General features: G+C 41.7%; 1 protein-coding gene across 9 annotated transcripts in view; it reads right to left on the reverse strand.

The window, feature by feature from the left end:
* Positions 1-4076: 4076 nt before the first annotated feature.
* Positions 4077-17003, reverse strand: part of COBL (cordon-bleu WH2 repeat protein) — a 398758-nt gene continuing 385831 nt past the window's right edge. For all 9 annotated transcript variants that reach the window (XM_033930509.1, XM_033930508.1, XM_033930507.1 and 6 more), the window contains one exon: positions 4077-6846. In XM_033930509.1, coding sequence (XP_033786400.1) covers positions 6820-6846 — 27 coding nt within the window. In that variant the 3' untranslated portion in view covers positions 4077-6819. The remainder of the gene's footprint in view (positions 6847-17003) is intronic.

The raw sequence follows: 17003 nt of genomic DNA on the forward strand, positions 1-17003 counted from the left end.
GTGGTTTGTTGTTGCTTGATCATAGGGATTGCACATGTTATTTGGTTGGCAGCACTTTGAGTGTTTTCCAGAATGTTGCACATTGTGCCTTGTTTTATTTATTGCTGCTGTATCTACTATGCATATTTCATGTTGTGTGTATATCTCAATAAAAGCTTTATTCAAAAAAACAAATAGTAGAAATGTTCCATGCTAGCAATAACGGGGCAAGCAGTGGCTTCCCCCATGTCTGTCTCGTCCTCCTTGAGACTGACTCGAACCTCACTAACCTCTCTACGAACATATCCTCATGCATAACGAACCTCCAATCCTGGGCATTCACAATGCAAATGAAACTGAACAAGTCCAAAACAAAACTCCTTGGACTCGGCCCAAAATTAGTCCATTTACCCTCCTCCATCCCATTGTCCTCCGGCTCCTCATTACAGCTCGAGTTCTCAAGCAAAGTCCTGGGTGTCACCTTAGACTCTTCTCTATCCTTCAACGACCATCTCCAATCCTTGGTAAAAAAAATGCTTCTTTAGCCTTCACATGCTAAGGAAAGTCAGACCCTATTTTCACCAAAAACACTTCGCAGTCCTAGTACAATCCATCATCCTCTCCAGATTGGACTATTGCAATTCTATCTACCTCAGCCTAACCAAGAAAAGCCTCCACAGACTTCAGCGGATTCAGAACGCCGCAGCTAAGCTTATTTTCGCGAAAGGCAAATTCGATCACGTCTCGCCACTCCTGTCTAAGCTCCATTGGCTCCCAGTAATCCCCAGGATCCATTTCAAATGTGCGTGCCTAGCCTACAAGATCCTACACGGCATCCTTCCTGCCGTAATCCCTCTATCCTGGAACTCCCCAACCCCTACCTCCTCCAGATCGTCCCAAATTTTTAAACTATCCTTCCCTTCCACAAAAGGTATCTCACTTGCAGGCAAACTTGGTTCATCCCTCCCCTTTAGAATCACTGAGATCTGGAATAACCTCACCTCCCCGCTCCGAACCTCAAGCTCCCTCCAACTTTTCCGTAAACACCTAAAAACCTGGCTATTCTCAAAACTGTAACACTTCCCCCCTCTTAGGCCTCTCCCCCTTCCCCCACCCTTTTACACCTAACTCTTAATCTCTCCACTGTAGTTCCTCTCTCATCCTACTTCCTGTAAACCGTGCCGAGCTCTGCATCTGTGGAGATGGTGCGGTATATAAACCCAAGGTTTAGTTTAGTTTAATAGCAGGCTATGGACTTTTCCTCTAGGAACTTGTCCAAAACATTTTAAAACCCATCTACATTAACCACTGTTACCACATCCTTTGGCAATGAGATCCAGAGCCTAACTATTCTTTGAGTGAAAAAATATTTCCTCCTATTGGTTTTAAAAGTATTTCCCTGTAACTTCATCTAGTGTCCCCTAGCCCAGGGGTAGGCAATTCCGGTCCTCGAGAGCCAGAGCCAGGTCAGGTTTTCAGGATATCCACAATAAATATGCATGAGATAGATTTGCATCTCAAGGAGGCAGTGCATGCAAATCCATCTCATACATATTCATTGTGGATATCCTGAAAACCTGACCTGGCTCCGGCTCTCGAGGACCAGAATTGCCTACCCCTGCCCTAGCCCAATCTCCTCAAAGCAGGCCCCTCATCTCATAAATTATACTGTAATTTCCTCCATGGAGACTCTGAGGAACTCCTTTAAGGAAAAAAGAGAGGTAGAAAAGATGATGCAGAATAATGTAAGCTTGGTTCCCTGGCTGTCACTCTTTTTTGGTGAAAGTATGAAAGCACTCTTCCCCCCTCCCAGTCTTTTTTTGACCCTCCACACTCTTGTTAGTCAAAGATCTCTAGCGTGAGGTTTGCTCTTCAGCAGTGGGCTGTATCTGTTTTTGTAATACGCAGCATAAACTCTGTGGATACAACCTTGGAAGGAATCCATGTCCAGTACAAAAGAGGAGAAACTTCACCAAAAGTCTGCGGTACTTATAGCTTCCCATGAAATCCACGACTGAAACAGCAGAGCCTGTGCACATCCTGAAAAGGTCTTAAAGGTCAGCGAGGCAGGAAGAGACACCTGGAATTATTCTATTGCTTTGTGCTTTTGTAGTTTGCTTGTGTGGCCTTTGAACGGTATATCCCAGAGCGAATTTTCCGATTTCTGCTACTTTATTATTTTTGAATAAACTTTTCCATTTTGCAAAGTCAGATCCAGCTTTTTAAGGTCTGTGTGTGATCACCTTAAAACCCCTGGTTCAAGCTGCTCTCATTAGGAGAATCCTGGTCTGCAACTGCATTGAAGTTTTGCTACTTTGAAAAGCTAAAAGGAGGACCCTGGGAGAGGGGGGTTCGCAATTAAGTAGTGTTGTGTACTGCCACTGGGTGTAAATCATTTGGTAGCAAAGTATTACCATATTGTATTGCTGCACTATGACCGAGAATAAGAAATGTTTTCTTTCTTTTCTTTCCAATATTTACATTCCCAAAGAAGCAGGAACAGCATGTGCTAGATGAAGGACACATGGATTGTGTTTTGTTCCATTGCATATTCTCACTGTGCCCAGCTTGACTTGCGATTTGTGTGGCTTGGCTTTTGAAGAAGGAGGATTTTCTCTTTCTGGGCAAAATGCAGAGCCCCACATTTGCAGGACTTCTCGCTACTGAAGCCAGATGTGACTCTCAACGATCCACTGAAAAACTAGTTAATGTGGGATTAAGGGAGCAGTTCTATAACAGGACACCTAAGTGGTGCTTACTTTCCTTTGTAAGATACTACTGTAACCAGGTACATACTCTTCTTAGAATTTAGATGCGAGCACTAAATGTCATCCATAGAACTGATAAAAGTAATCACCCCTAAATGCCAGAGATACACGCCTAACTTACAACAAGTTAAACATACGAAGGGCCGCTGAAAAGTTCTCAGCCCAATCAAGAAGAGAATGGTGCAGTCATAAAACGTATGTTATTCTACCCTTTTTGACACTTTTTGTTTCAATAATATGAAACCAAACAAAAAAGTGTGGAATAATTTGTAGTTTCATGGCAGTGCAGCGCATTCTGCACGCCGGCCGACACTGAAAACCGCTTTTGCAGTTTTGTAAATAAAAGTAAAGTCCATAACCACACAAGTAACCAATTACACAAAAAATCCAATTGTGCCATCTAATTCTAATCAGTCTTCCTAAAGAGAAGAGTTAAAAGCCATTAAAAAAATGTTTAGAATACTAGCATGGACAAGAGTTTGCATACACAAAAGCACACAAGTGCCAAACTATCTGTAAATATGTGCATACCTTACATAACCCCCACCAAAAAAGTCAAAATTAATACCGTGGCTGGTGGTGATCCCTGGGCCTTGCCAGCAAAAGAGTCCTTTCTGGAATTCCTCAATCAGACTCATCTATGTAGCATTCAGCAACTCCCCCGCCCCATATACTCATTTCAACCGGTGTCCCTCGTGCACACACATGCGTGAGAGTGCCAACTGAAATGAGCGTGTGTGGGAAGGAGAGGGCATGTTAGCATTGGCAGCCGAAAATGAACTGCTGCGAGGATGAGTCTACTCAGGGAATTCCAGAAAGGACTTTTCAACTGGTTGGGCCCAGGATCCCTGCCAGCTACATTAATGATATGTGATGTCACTGGGTGGGCCTGAAGTGAAACATGGTGGGTCCACTCCTGGCCCACTCATAGCTACACTATTGTACAATCAGCATAGGCCCAGCTGTGAGTTGGTGAAATTTTCACAGGACCTGCCCTCTCCCCTATTTGGGCTTCCTGTTAGACTGGTACCAGGGTCTGTGAGTGTACGCTGACAAAGTGTCCCCTGCTGACTACCGCTGTTCATGCTTTGAATAAATGGGTGGGGGGAAAGAGGAAATGGATGAGAAAGGGGAAAGAAGTGGAGATCTGCTATTATTTTTTCAGATGGGGTTCACATGACTAAGTGTTAAAATGGGAGCAATACTGTATAAAATTTGGGAAGCACTTAACTACAGGATAAACCAAGTGCTTTAAGTATGATTTTGCATTGTCAATTTTGTTCAGTTTTCCACTTAGCAATGCTAAATGTTTAATAAAAAGATACAGGGTACATTTGCAACAGGGAATTTTTTTTTATTCATGGCACTATAAAGAAGAATCATTTTACAACATTGTACCAAAACCACAGTCAATTGTCTAAATAATCTCTTCGATTTCTACTCCCTGAAATTCAGAGGCATAAAAAAAGAAAGTACACAAAAGAAGGCAAATCTCCATAGGGCAGAGCTGAATATTCCAAGAAGTGGTCAAAATATCTTTTCTGAAATATAAGAAAGGAGGCAATAGAGTTGACCATCTCCACATTGTTGTCACACAAATTTGTAGTTTAGAAACCATTATGCTCAGGGGAAAATTCCTGAGCACATCTTTCCAACTGAACAGAAGGCAGATCAGTTTATCTCATCAGCCAAATCAGCCTTTCCTAGCCCATGAATTACCCTCTGTGTAACTGGTGAAATCTCCATTAATCATATATATATCTCTCTGATTGACATTCTTTCAGGATTTTGTTAAAATTATGCTTCGCAAAACTAAAACTTTCTAATCCCTGTCTTGTGCAGAATTAAACAGGTTAAAAAATATATACAACAGCCGTGTACATCCAGCATCTGTTGCATCATAATGCACTAGTTTTAAGGAAATAAATCCATTTGACTGCTATGTAAATCTTTAAGTTAACATATCCATTCTAGCCAAATATTACCATGACTATATACAAGTTCAACTACGACAGTAGTTATTCATCCAAAATATGTCCTTTATAAATACTGATAAAACAGTGAAAGTGTCTTATATGGAGTAAGAACGTGTACGTACTCTGCTATTGATTTATATAACAAATCATAAAGTGAAAAGGGTCAATTATTAAAAGTTATTACTTTTTGCAAAGTAAATACACAAGTGCAACTGTTTCTGTCTTTATCAAGTTTTTCTTTGTTCCTCCCAAAATGTCCAACAGAGCAAACTTGAAAGTCATTAGAGATCCAGTATGTGTGTGTCTCCTTCTTCTCTGCTACATTCTTTTGTATATTTCATGGTTCTTTACAAATATTCTCAACAGGTGGGCCGACTTCACTTTCACAAGGTTTCTTAAGAGAAGGGCAGCAGAATGCCATAGACCATATAGTTATCTATTATCATTAATCTGGCCACTGATCTTCATCTTCAGATCATCAGGAGGTCAACCAAGCACTAGAGAGACCTTCATGTAGGATAGCTGACTCACCATACCAAACTGATCTAATTATAAATAAAAAGTTAAACGCTTAAGAACTTAATTCTAATGTCCTAATGGAAGAAACTATTATACCGATGATGGCATCATAATCTGTTACTCTGCACTGTTTTTCGTGCATTAGTTAACTTTTAATACGTAGTTCAGTGAAGTAAGAATTACCAAGATGCAGATACCATGACAAACTCCCACCCAGTTTGTTATCCATACTGAGCCCCTTCTACCACAAGAAATGTTGCTTTTTACCAGACTGATGTTCAAATAATTCCACAGGCAGGATAATGTTTATATACACAGAATTTTATTGTTTTATGTCATTGTATGCTGACAATGAATTTTATTGTAGACCGCTTTGAATTTCAGATTAAACGGTATAACAAATTTTTAATAAACCTTGAAACCTTGATTATGTGATCATCAGTGGGTGACAACTTGCTCTTATATGGAGCACTAGGAAGCTGTGATTTAACTTTATTAATAGAACAATTTTATTTTTTTTTAGAAAACACAACAGCTCTTTAAAAATACAGTAGGGCCACTTTCCAGAAATCAATGGAAACTGCTTTTCAAGTCAATTCCAACAGTGGCCCCTGGCTTTTTCCTTCTCAGGTTTTCTTGAAGTCAGTGACCATGTAGATAAGAAATGACTAGAACTGGTGCATATACCTTAGACCAACTGTATACTTTAGGAACCACTAATCAAAGGCATTTATCTGGTTGGCAAGCACTGCTAACTAGAAAAGTGCCAGCAAAAGGGATCTTCAGTGGCACTTACTTGATAGTGCTGTTGACCTCTGATCACCTTGACACTCCGACCCTTGGTCCTCTGACCACCTTGACACTATCTGGGAAATCCCAGGGTGGTCCAAAGGTCGAGCTCAGGCGGAACCGTAGACTAGCCAGTTAGCAGTAATATTCAGACTGCTAACTGGATAGCTAACCAGAAAAAATTAGGATACCTAAAGGGACGTCCTAACTTCATGTGGTTAGTAGTGCAAATGCTGGCACTAACCAGATAGCCCTTCAGGGTCAGTGCTGAAATGGGATAGTCAGCACAAACTGGTGTCTAGATACACTGAATATCCAATTTCACTTTAAGCACAACAGCAGCCCACTGTGGTTAAATATTGGCCCTTTAAAGCTTGCTTTTCAGATAACTTTAGATATAAAATATATTTTTGCAGTCTTGCCCAAAAAGCAATTAAGTTTTAATGGCTTTGCCCACAGTTTATATTTTGATTATTCTGCCAACATGAATATTTTCTTGGCCACCTTATATGTGTATTTAAAGGCAAGTGCACATTTTTTGGCACCTGAACTGTGTACCAATGGTCTTTCTCTTTCCATATATATTATCTATCTATCTATCTATTTATCTGTAATATTCATACACATTCATTCATCTTCAAACCATAATGCAAGCCCATGAAAAGTTAGCTTGGAAGCGTTTGGCCTGCAGACAATGCAACAACACAGGGGCTTGGTCTCAGTGGCTCTTCAAGGTGTCCTTGAAAGATGATTAGTTCTGCGGAATCAGATTTGCCCAAGTTCCTTCCTTATATGGTGCTCATTGAAACAGAGACCTGTTAAGTACATAATCAGAGAAAAAATACCTCACTGTTAAGACATTTATTTGGTTCATGGTGCTATCTAAATATCTCCTTACTCTGACTTTAACAGTGACTACTGCTCTAAACAAACAAATCTCTGTACACTGTTTAACCTGTTGTAAATTTGTTTAAAAATGTGCATTGCTGACACCTCTTCTCAAACTCCAACATTTCCTCTATATTTCAGGCTCAAGATGGCTCTCTTTCTGTCTGTCCCCTCTGCCTAAAACAGACTGCTTCAGCTTTGAAAGCAGTCATTTACTCTATCTGTGGCTCTACAATTCACACTAGAAGCTGCACTCCTCCAATTCTCTCCTAAATCTGACTTTAACAGAGTCACTACAACACATACTGGAAGCTGCACTCCAAATCTCTCCTTACTATGACTTTAACAGAGACTCTTTGCTTCCATAAAACTTTGACATAGCATAAGCTAACTCCAGGAGACCCTTCAAGATAGTCTTCACATCCACACAGTGAACCCAGCTTAGACCCTCCCACCCACCCCTAGGCACACATTACACATATAGACCTACCCACAAATCAACCCCAACACACCCCACCTGCTACCCAACCAAATCCTACTAAAGCTCTAAATCCTTAACCTAGCCACCACAGCCACTCCAAATTACATTGCCTACAAGCTGTGTATTACTAATTAATTTAATACAAATTTAATCACTCTTCTTGCCAACATGTATTTCCTCTATCCTAGTAATCACAGGCCAGGGTCGATATGGTGACTTCTGTCACCATCCTCACAGGAAGTCCTTACCATGCAGACCCCGATAACTTAGGCCTATCGCCATCACCCCCCTCACCCACACACAATAACATCAAAATGGCACTGGCAAATGCAAGGTCTGTAACAACAAAGATACTATACTAAATGACCTCCTCACAGACAATAACTGGGACACCTTCTTAATTACCAAAATGTGACTCAAAGATAATGATGGAACTATCTTGGGTATGCTGTGCCCTCCAGGATATCAAGCAATAGCTTGTTCACACACCGACACTAAAGGTAAAGGAGCAGCCATCATCATTAAGTCCAACCTCAACCCAAGACTGATAGACGCCATTACACTAAACGCGCAAGAGTGCTTTACCTTCTCGGTGGACAAAAACAGAGTAGAATTGTCCCAATCAGAATGATGCGCACAAATAAAGTGTCCTCCAACTCATCTGATAATTCAAAAGCCTTTATTCATCCAAGGTCTCATAAATTCATCCAATGACTCGACATGTACATGTTTCAGCCAAACCGGCCTGCCTCAGGAGTCTTGAGAGTCTTCAGCAGGTGTATCAGAAAACTTCTCGGTCGGTCATAACAGTGATCTAACCTTTGCCTTAATATACAGAGTACTGCACTCTCCAATGTCCATCCTAGATGACCTACTATCCATCCTTAGCAAACTGGTCACCACATACAACCAAATCATGATACTTGGAGACTTCAACTTCACAAACAACCCAAATGAGACTGGAGCCCTGGCAGACTTCATCACTTCACTAGGCTTCCAACAAATGGTCCCTTCGCTGACTCACTCTGTGGGGAACAACCTAGACCTAGTCTTTACTCAAAAGACACTTCGCTTGCCACACAAACCCCAGCCTGTATCACCAAACCAGTACCCTGGTCTGACCACCATTTAATCACATTCAATCACAGCTACGCAACAAAGCAACTATCAACCAGGAAGCAACTCCAACATAAAATAATATACAACATGACACAATCAACCTAGAGAATCTCTCCACAGGCCTCTTTAATCTAGCAGGAACATCAAAACCAAACTCTCAATCTGTTGATGAAACTGCAGTGGACTGGCACACTGAGGTAAAATCCCTATACAAAAGGCTGTCCCTGGTCAAAGAGATCAAATACTACCCCCGCAAACATTCCTCCCCCTGGTTTACCGAAGACTTAAAAACTAAGAAAAGAGAACTAAGGAGAGTGGAATGGAAATGGTACAAATCCAGACTTAATAGTGAAGGGTCCAAATGGAAAGATCTGCATGAAGTATATAAAATAGTTACCCTAGAGGCTAAAAAGAAGTACTACTCTGAACAACTCTTAAAGACCTCCAATAGATCAAAAAAACCTTTTCAAACTAACAAAAAATATACTCAAAACATCACAAGGAGACAATCAATATCTTAACACTGAACTCGACAGCGAAATGCTCTCAGATCACTTTACTGACAAAGTAGACAAAATACAGTCTCACCTTGACTCCGCTATGCTACAGACATTGTCTCCCTGTGACTCAGACAAAACAACTAAAACCACAACTGGGAACCTAACTAACTTCAATACTGTCTCCCACTACGACATCGTTGAAATACTAGACACAATTCGCCCTTCTGGTTCCAACCAGTACCCCTGTCAGCCATGTCTCCTAAAGGCGGTGAAAGACACTTTTGTAGACTCCATCCTTCCTCTCATCAACACCTCTCTTCAAACGGGTGTAGTGCCCGCAAACTGGAAGTTGGCAGTCATCAGACTGATTCTGAAAACCCCCATGCTCGACCCTAGTGTGCTTGGCAACTTTAGACCTGTTGCCAACCTACCCTTCATCTCCAAGATCCTGGAAAAAACAGTGTTATCCCAATTACATTCCTTCATCAATGAGCAAGGTGCCCTATCTGCCTTTCAATCAAGATTCAGGAAATTCCACAGTTCTCCTTGACATTGTTGATGACTGCTGGAAACTCATGGATAAGGATAATGATGTCCTTCTGGTGTGGGTGGATCTCAGTGCGGTATTTGACACTATTGATCATCCTCTCCTCATTGAGTGGCTCTTTGAAATCGGAATCAGAGACATTATGCTACGATTGTTCTCCTCTTTCCTAAATAACAGATTCCAAAGCATTCTGCTCAATGAAGTGCTATCGAAACCGATCAAATACGGTGTTCTGCAGTGGGCTCTGCTATCCCCCTACTAGTCAATCTCTATGTTAGGCCTGTCCTAGAGATAGCCTGCAAATACGGATTCACTCCTTCGTGGATGACATCCAACTGTACCTACTGCTAGGAAAAGCCTGTGACACCCAGATTGTGAAACTCCTAACCTGCCTCTCGGAAATCAAAAACTAGATGTCCATCAACAAATTACAACTAAACACCTCCAAAACGGAACTCTTTTGGATTCACAAAGAAAACTGCACCCGCACCTGTCCCTCATTACACTGGGACACAACTACCATAACTGTGAAGGACCAAGCGCGCAGCCTAGGAACATTCCTTGACTCCAACCTATCGCTTTCCATCCATATCTCTCAGGTGGCATCTTCCTCATTTTACTACCTACGACAACTCCGAAATATAAGGAACTACTTTTCAAAGTCTGACTTTGCCAACTACTCTATGCCTTAGTACTCTCCTGCATGAATTACTGCAATGCACTATTCATCGGTCTCAGGGTGAAGAATGTACGACATCTCCAGCGTATTCAAAATGCAGCGATCAGGCTTCTGAAAAACCTCCGTGCCCGTGAACCTGTCTCCCAGGCTCTAGCATTGGCTCAATGGCTACCCATAGCCAAACAGTCAAATCCTTGCACGACATGGCGCCGGGCTACATGGCAACTAAGCTTCTTCCGTATGTGCCGAACCGGTATGTGTCACATAAGGATAACTTGTATCATAAACTGTAACATTCTACGTGTCAAATTAGGATTAAACTTGTACTGAAAACCTTGCACTGTAAGGATAATTATAGCAAATTGTAACCAGTAAACTGTATATTATGCATATTAATATTAGACCCTAGTATATATCATGTTACGATAAAAACATGTATCGTAAACTTTTATGGAAATTATGTAGTTTAAACCTGTAACCTGTTCTGAGCTCTTTGGGGACAATGAGATAGAAAATGAATTAAATAATTAAATCTTATTAACCAGGCATATTACTTTACAATTGTTTTCCTGGATAGAACACACACACACACACATACACACAGAATTTTAAAGCAACTTAACAGGCTTTTTTTTTTTTTTCTTCAACATATTCTTTTCCATTACGAGTTGTAATGTCTGGCATGCATTCTTATTTACTTATTTATGACAATTTATAGCTCACCAATCCAGGAGATAGGTCCCTTCTCTTGGCAGATAACATCATTTACATATAGAACAACATAAAATACCCTTTAAAAAATCCAAACACAACAAAAAAAAACTTCCCTGCACAATAATCCTGATTGACCCTTCCAAACATTATCGTCCATCCTCATCTTTTCCTGTCATTCAACATGCAAGATAGGAATTGGAAAGGAGAGGTTTGGGGGTCTGTTTTACTCTAGGGCTTGTGGAATTTGTACCACAGAGAAGAAAATAGATATAGACACAACGAAGGGAAGACCTTCAATGGCAGATGGGTATTTGAAGAATTCAGCCTGGGAAAAAGTTTCACTTTTTAAAGGGCAAGTTATCAATGTGAGCTACCAATTATTCATGTTCTTTTACCACTCACTCATGCTATATTACCACAGGTCCCATTTTATGCAATAAAACTTAGTTACTAGTAACTGAAGTCTACAGTGGGCAATTACGGATGCAAAAGCTGGACACTACGGAAACAAGACAGAAAGATTGACTCATTTAAGCTTTGGTGTTGAAGGATTTTATGCATGCCGTGGACTGCCAGAAGAACTAACACATCGATTTTGGAAGAGATCAAACCAGCTATGTCACTTGAAGCCCAAATGATGAAGTTACAGCTGTTTTATTTTGGTCACATTGTTAGAAGAGAAAGATCATTGGAGAAGGACATTATAAGAACATAAGAATTGCTGCTGCTGGGTCAGACCAGTGGTCCATCGTGCCTAGCAGTCCGCTCATGCGGCGGCTCTCTGGCCAAAGACCAGCGCCCCAATTGAGACTACCCCCACCTGTGTACGTTCCGGTTCAGCAGGAACTTGTCTAACTTTGTCTTGAATCCCTGGAGGGTGCCCTCCCCTATGACAGACTCCGGAAGAGCGTTCCAGTTTTCCACCACTCTCTTGGTGAAGAAGAACTTCCTTACATTCGTACGGAATCTAACTTATGTTTGGGAAGATTGAAGGAACCAGGCAAAGAGGGTGACTTGCAATCAGATAGCTGGCCATGTTGAAAAACAACCATGTTGAAAACAACCATGGGGATGATGCTGGGGACCTTACCAGACTTAGCACAAAACCGATTTCTTTTAAATCTGGAATTCATCAAGTCACTAGGACTTGAACACGAGTTGATGGCATCTAACTAATGTTCCCCCACTTCTCAAAGACTCAGCTACCAGCAATCTATGTGTGCTAATGGCATGTATGGAAACACTATGGCAGTTTTGAAATTATGAAGAGGCTACAATCCATACAAAATACTGCCATCAGAATAATTTCTAATGCAACTCAATGTGATCACATCAACTCTCTCATGTTGAAACATTACTGGCTGCCCATAGTTTTCTGTGTTCGCTTACAAGATTCACACTCTTAACACATAAGGTGCTTCATTCTTACTACTCTTCATACCCAACCATGGTCCCTGTATGTTCTCCATGATGGTTGGCTTCACCTTTTCCCCTGTTCCTCTCCTCCCGTGTTATTCTTTAGTGTCTATCTCAACCTCACTCCTTCTACATCAGCATTCTTCAATGCAAGGCTTGAGGGTTGGTGGTTGTGCCCATTCATATTTCTTCTCTCTCTCCTTAAAGAATAACATGGGGATGGTTTTCCGCGGTTATCCATGGGGACAGGAACGATGATGATTCTCTATTATGTACTTAAGATTCCTTTAAGAAATTTAAATCAGTTCCAAAGACATATCTAGCATTTTTAAAAATCCCTGACCATCCGTTGTATGAGGTTGGGAAGAGGGGCATAGCAATGGCTTATCATCCTTTGTGAGCTGCCACAGTTATTATCCCACCATCTCACTGCTCCATGATAAGTGAAAATGACTGCTGTCTGTTTGTGGTCATCTGGTCTGGGCTTCCACAATGGTATCTAAGATAATAATACCCTTAGCGCACATGCGCACTTCAATTTTTGTGGCTCCGTGCGTCCGTCGCTCTGAGGTCGGCAGAGAAATGTTGCAGAGTGTGGTGCGTGTGCGGTGCGTGCGTGGCACGTGCGCACATTGGGAGTTGACATCGGGGAGAGAAGGAGGCAGCGGCGGTGACCGAGCTATGGAGCTAGGGGAGGGAAGGCCACAACTACTGCCGCTCCGTGGTCGCACAGCCTTCTCTTCTGCCTCCACTCTCCCCTCTGGGTGAATTTCCAGGTCGAGGATGAGGATTTCTTGGAGGCTGGTGGCGCTGCCGCAGAGGGGGTGGGATGGGCTGGGGGGCCGTTAAAGGAAGGGGAGCGGGGCGCAGGCAGGGAACGGGAGAGAGGGAAGGAAAGAGACAGACAAGACAGCGGCCAAGGAGAGAGAGAAAGAGATAGAAAGACAGACAGCGGCTAAAGAGAGAGAGACAGAAAGACACATAGGCAGCGGCCAAGAGAGAGAGAGAAAGAGACAGAAAGGCACATAAACAGCGGCAAAGGAAAGAGAGAGAGAAAAAGACAGAAACATACACAGACAGCAGCCAAGGAGAGAAAGAGATAGAAAGACAGACAGACACACAGACAGCGGCCAATGAGAGAGAGAGAAAGAGACAGAAAGGCACATAAACAGTGGCCAAGGAGAAAGAGAAAGAAAGAGACAGAAACATACACAGACAGCGGCCAAGGAGAGAGCGAGAGAAAGAAAGAGACAGAAAGGCACATAAACAGCGGCCAAGGAGAAAGAGAGAGAAAAAGACAGAAACATACACAGACAGCAGCCAAGAAGAGAAAGAGATAGAAAGACAGACAGACACACAGACAGCGGCCAAGAGAGAGAGAAAGAGACAGAAAGGCACATAAACAGCGACCAAGGAAAGAGAGAGAGAAAAAGACAGAAACATACACAGACAGCAGCCAAGGAGAGAAAGAGATAGAAAGACAGACAGACACACAGACAGCGGCCAATGAGAGAGAGAGAAAGAGACAGAAAGGCACATAAACAGTGGCCAAGGAGAAAGAGAGAGAAAGAGACAGAAACATACACAGACAGCGGCCAAGGAGAGAGAGAGAAAGAGACAGAAAGACAGACACATAACGGCCAATGAGAGAGAGAAAGAGACAGAAAGGCACAGCGGCCAGGGAGAAAGAGAGAGAAAGAAACAGAAACATACACAGAGAGCGGCCAAGGAGCGAGAGAGAAAGAAAGAGATAGAAAGACACACAGCTGCAAAAGAGAAAGAGAGAAAGACAGACAGACACACAGACAGTGGCCAAGGAGAGAGACAGACAGACAGCAACCAAGGAGAGAGAGAGAGACAGAAAGACAGACACACAGAAAGACAGACAGCGGCCAAGGAGAGAGGGAGAGACAGAAAGACAGGCAGACAGAAGTCAAGAAGAGAGGGAGAGACAGAAAGACACACAGACAGTGGTCAAGGAGAGACACAGAAAGAAAGACAGACAGCGGCCAATGAGAGAGAGAAAGAGACAGAAAGGCACACAGACAGCAGCCAAGGAGAAAGAGAGAGAAAGAGACAGAAACATACACAGAGAACGGCCAAGGAGAGAGAGAGAGAAAGAAAGAAAGACAGCGGCCAAGGAGAAAGAGAGACAAAGAAAGACAGACAGACATATCTATTCTATCACCCGTTAATGTAACGGGCTTAAAGACTAGTTTTTAAATAATGTCCAAGCCTTATTTAAAGTCCTAACCATTGCCACCGATCATTTAACCTTCTTTTTAACCATTTTCCTCATTTTGTCATAGTCATCCTTTCAAGAATTAAATGCTGCTACAGTAGATTTCTTTTTAGTGACTTCATTCCAGATGATAGCTCAGATTTGATCATGTTATGATCACCGTTTCCCAGTGGGCCCAACACCATTACTTCTCAAATTATGCACTGCATTCCACCAAGGGCTAAATCCAAAATAGCTCTCCCTCTTGTTGGTTCTTGGACTAGTTGCTCCAAGAAGAAGTCACTCATTACATTTATTTATTTGTTTTCTATCCTGTTCGCCTGAAAGAGCTGAGAACAGTTTACATGTTAACATACATAATATACAGTTAACAGGTTATAATTTGCCATAGTTACAGTACAAGTTATTTCGATACAAGTTTTTATCCTAACTTAATACATACCAGGGGTCCAAAAGCAATATACATAATATACAGTTTACAGGTTAAATTTGCCATAGTTAAAGTGCAAGATTTATCAATTCAAGTTTATATCTTAACGCGACACATACCGAGGATCTAGCACCAATATACATTTCTTTTATCCACCCCCCCAAAGCCTCCATTTTGGTAATCTCTTCCTCCTCAAAATATCAACCAAGAATACAGATCCCTAAAATGTAATGCTCCCTCGAAATGTCCAGCATTCTTAATTGTAATCTTATTTGTAACCTTATTTGTAATATTACCTAGAAATGTCCAGCCATTTTACTATCTAAATTGCAAGTTCTCCTGGAAATATCCAGCTATCTTACCTCTTTTGTAACCAAAAAAACAATTGTAACGTTACTGGAAATGTCCAGTTAGCTCTTTTGTAATCTACCTTGAACTGCAAGGTATAGGCGGAATAGAAGTCACTAATGTAATATAATGTAAGGTATGTTTTTAATGCTTTCCTAAAGTCCAGGACACCTTCAAAGGATCTGATCTGGGGGGGCAGTTGATTCCAGTGGCTTGGTATGAAGTGAGAGTAGGGATGTCATCTGGTGGTTTGAAGTTGAAGGACATAACCATGGGGCGTTTTGAGGGGTCATCCTGGGAGCAGAGGGACCTGTTCAGCACATTCACAGGAAACTTGGTTGTCATGTAGCCTGACACCATATTGTGCAAGGATTTAAACACTAGCATCAGGCCTTTGAAGACACAACATTTGGCTATAGGCAGCCAGTGAGCTGATGATAGAGCCAGTGAGATAGAGTCGCGGGCATGGAGGTTTTTAGCAGTCTGACTGCCAAGTTTTGTACACGCTAGAGATGTTGTATGTTCTTCGCTGTGAGACTGTTGAATAGCACACTACAGTAGTCCATGCAGGAGAGGACTAAGGCATAGAGTAGTTCTGCGAAGTCAGACTCAGAAAAGTAGTTCCTTATTTTTCAGAGTTGTTGCAGGTAGTAAAATGAGGAAGATACCACCTGAGAGATATGTTTGGAAAGCGATAGGTTGGAGTCAAGGAGTGTTTGTAGGCTGCGTGCTTGGTCCTTCACAGTTATGGTAGTTGTGTCCCGGTGTAGCAAGGAACAGATGCACTTGCAGTGTTCTTTGTGGATCCAAAGGAGTTCCGTTTTGGAGGCGCTTAGCTGAAATTTGTTGACAGATATCCAGTTTTTCATTTTCGAAAGGCAGTTTAGGAGTTTCATGATCTGGGCACTGTGGGTTTCTCCTTTCTGCTTTCAGTATGTATTTTACAAAACGTTTTGAGTTGAGCAGGCCTTTAGAAAAATACACAGGAAACTGTGAATGTCCTGAATTTAGACATCCCATTTCTGAACTGAATGTCTTATGCAAGATGAGGCTTATAATTTATAAGCAAATAAAAACTCCCTATAGGCCCTTTCTAATATGTTTCAAAAGGGTATAGCATGCAGCCAACATGTGGGGTTTGCTTGTTTTTTTTAAATGATAGTGCAACCTGTTTCCTATGATATACTGATTATGCTCACAGAACAAACTTTTGCTTTGCGTCCAACAGGTGTTCACTGCAATTAATTACACATGTATTTAAAAAAAAAAAAAAAAAATCCTATGACAGTCCAAGGAAATTGATAGGTCAAAAAAGTGTTTTAAAGATCATTCACTTTTTTCACCGAGGTTAACTTTGGGCGAGACAGGCCCCCGTGCTTTTTCCTATGAATACAGTATAGAATTCCTCTGTAACTAGTTCAATAGTTTCTGTAAACAGTAGACACAGATCATTGTAGAAGATCCAGAGATCAGCATTCCTGCCATGCAGTGTCTGAACCAACACTTTAGGTCTTTTATACTGAGCAGCAACATTATTATTGATAAATAGCTCCGTTCATTTCACGTCGCCCTGACAACTTTTTTAGGAGGTTTCTAACTTCTTCACGC

Source organism: Geotrypetes seraphini, chromosome 2 (assembly GCF_902459505.1).
Source record: "Geotrypetes seraphini chromosome 2, aGeoSer1.1, whole genome shotgun sequence".
Taxonomy (NCBI): domain Eukaryota; kingdom Metazoa; phylum Chordata; class Amphibia; order Gymnophiona; family Dermophiidae; genus Geotrypetes; species Geotrypetes seraphini.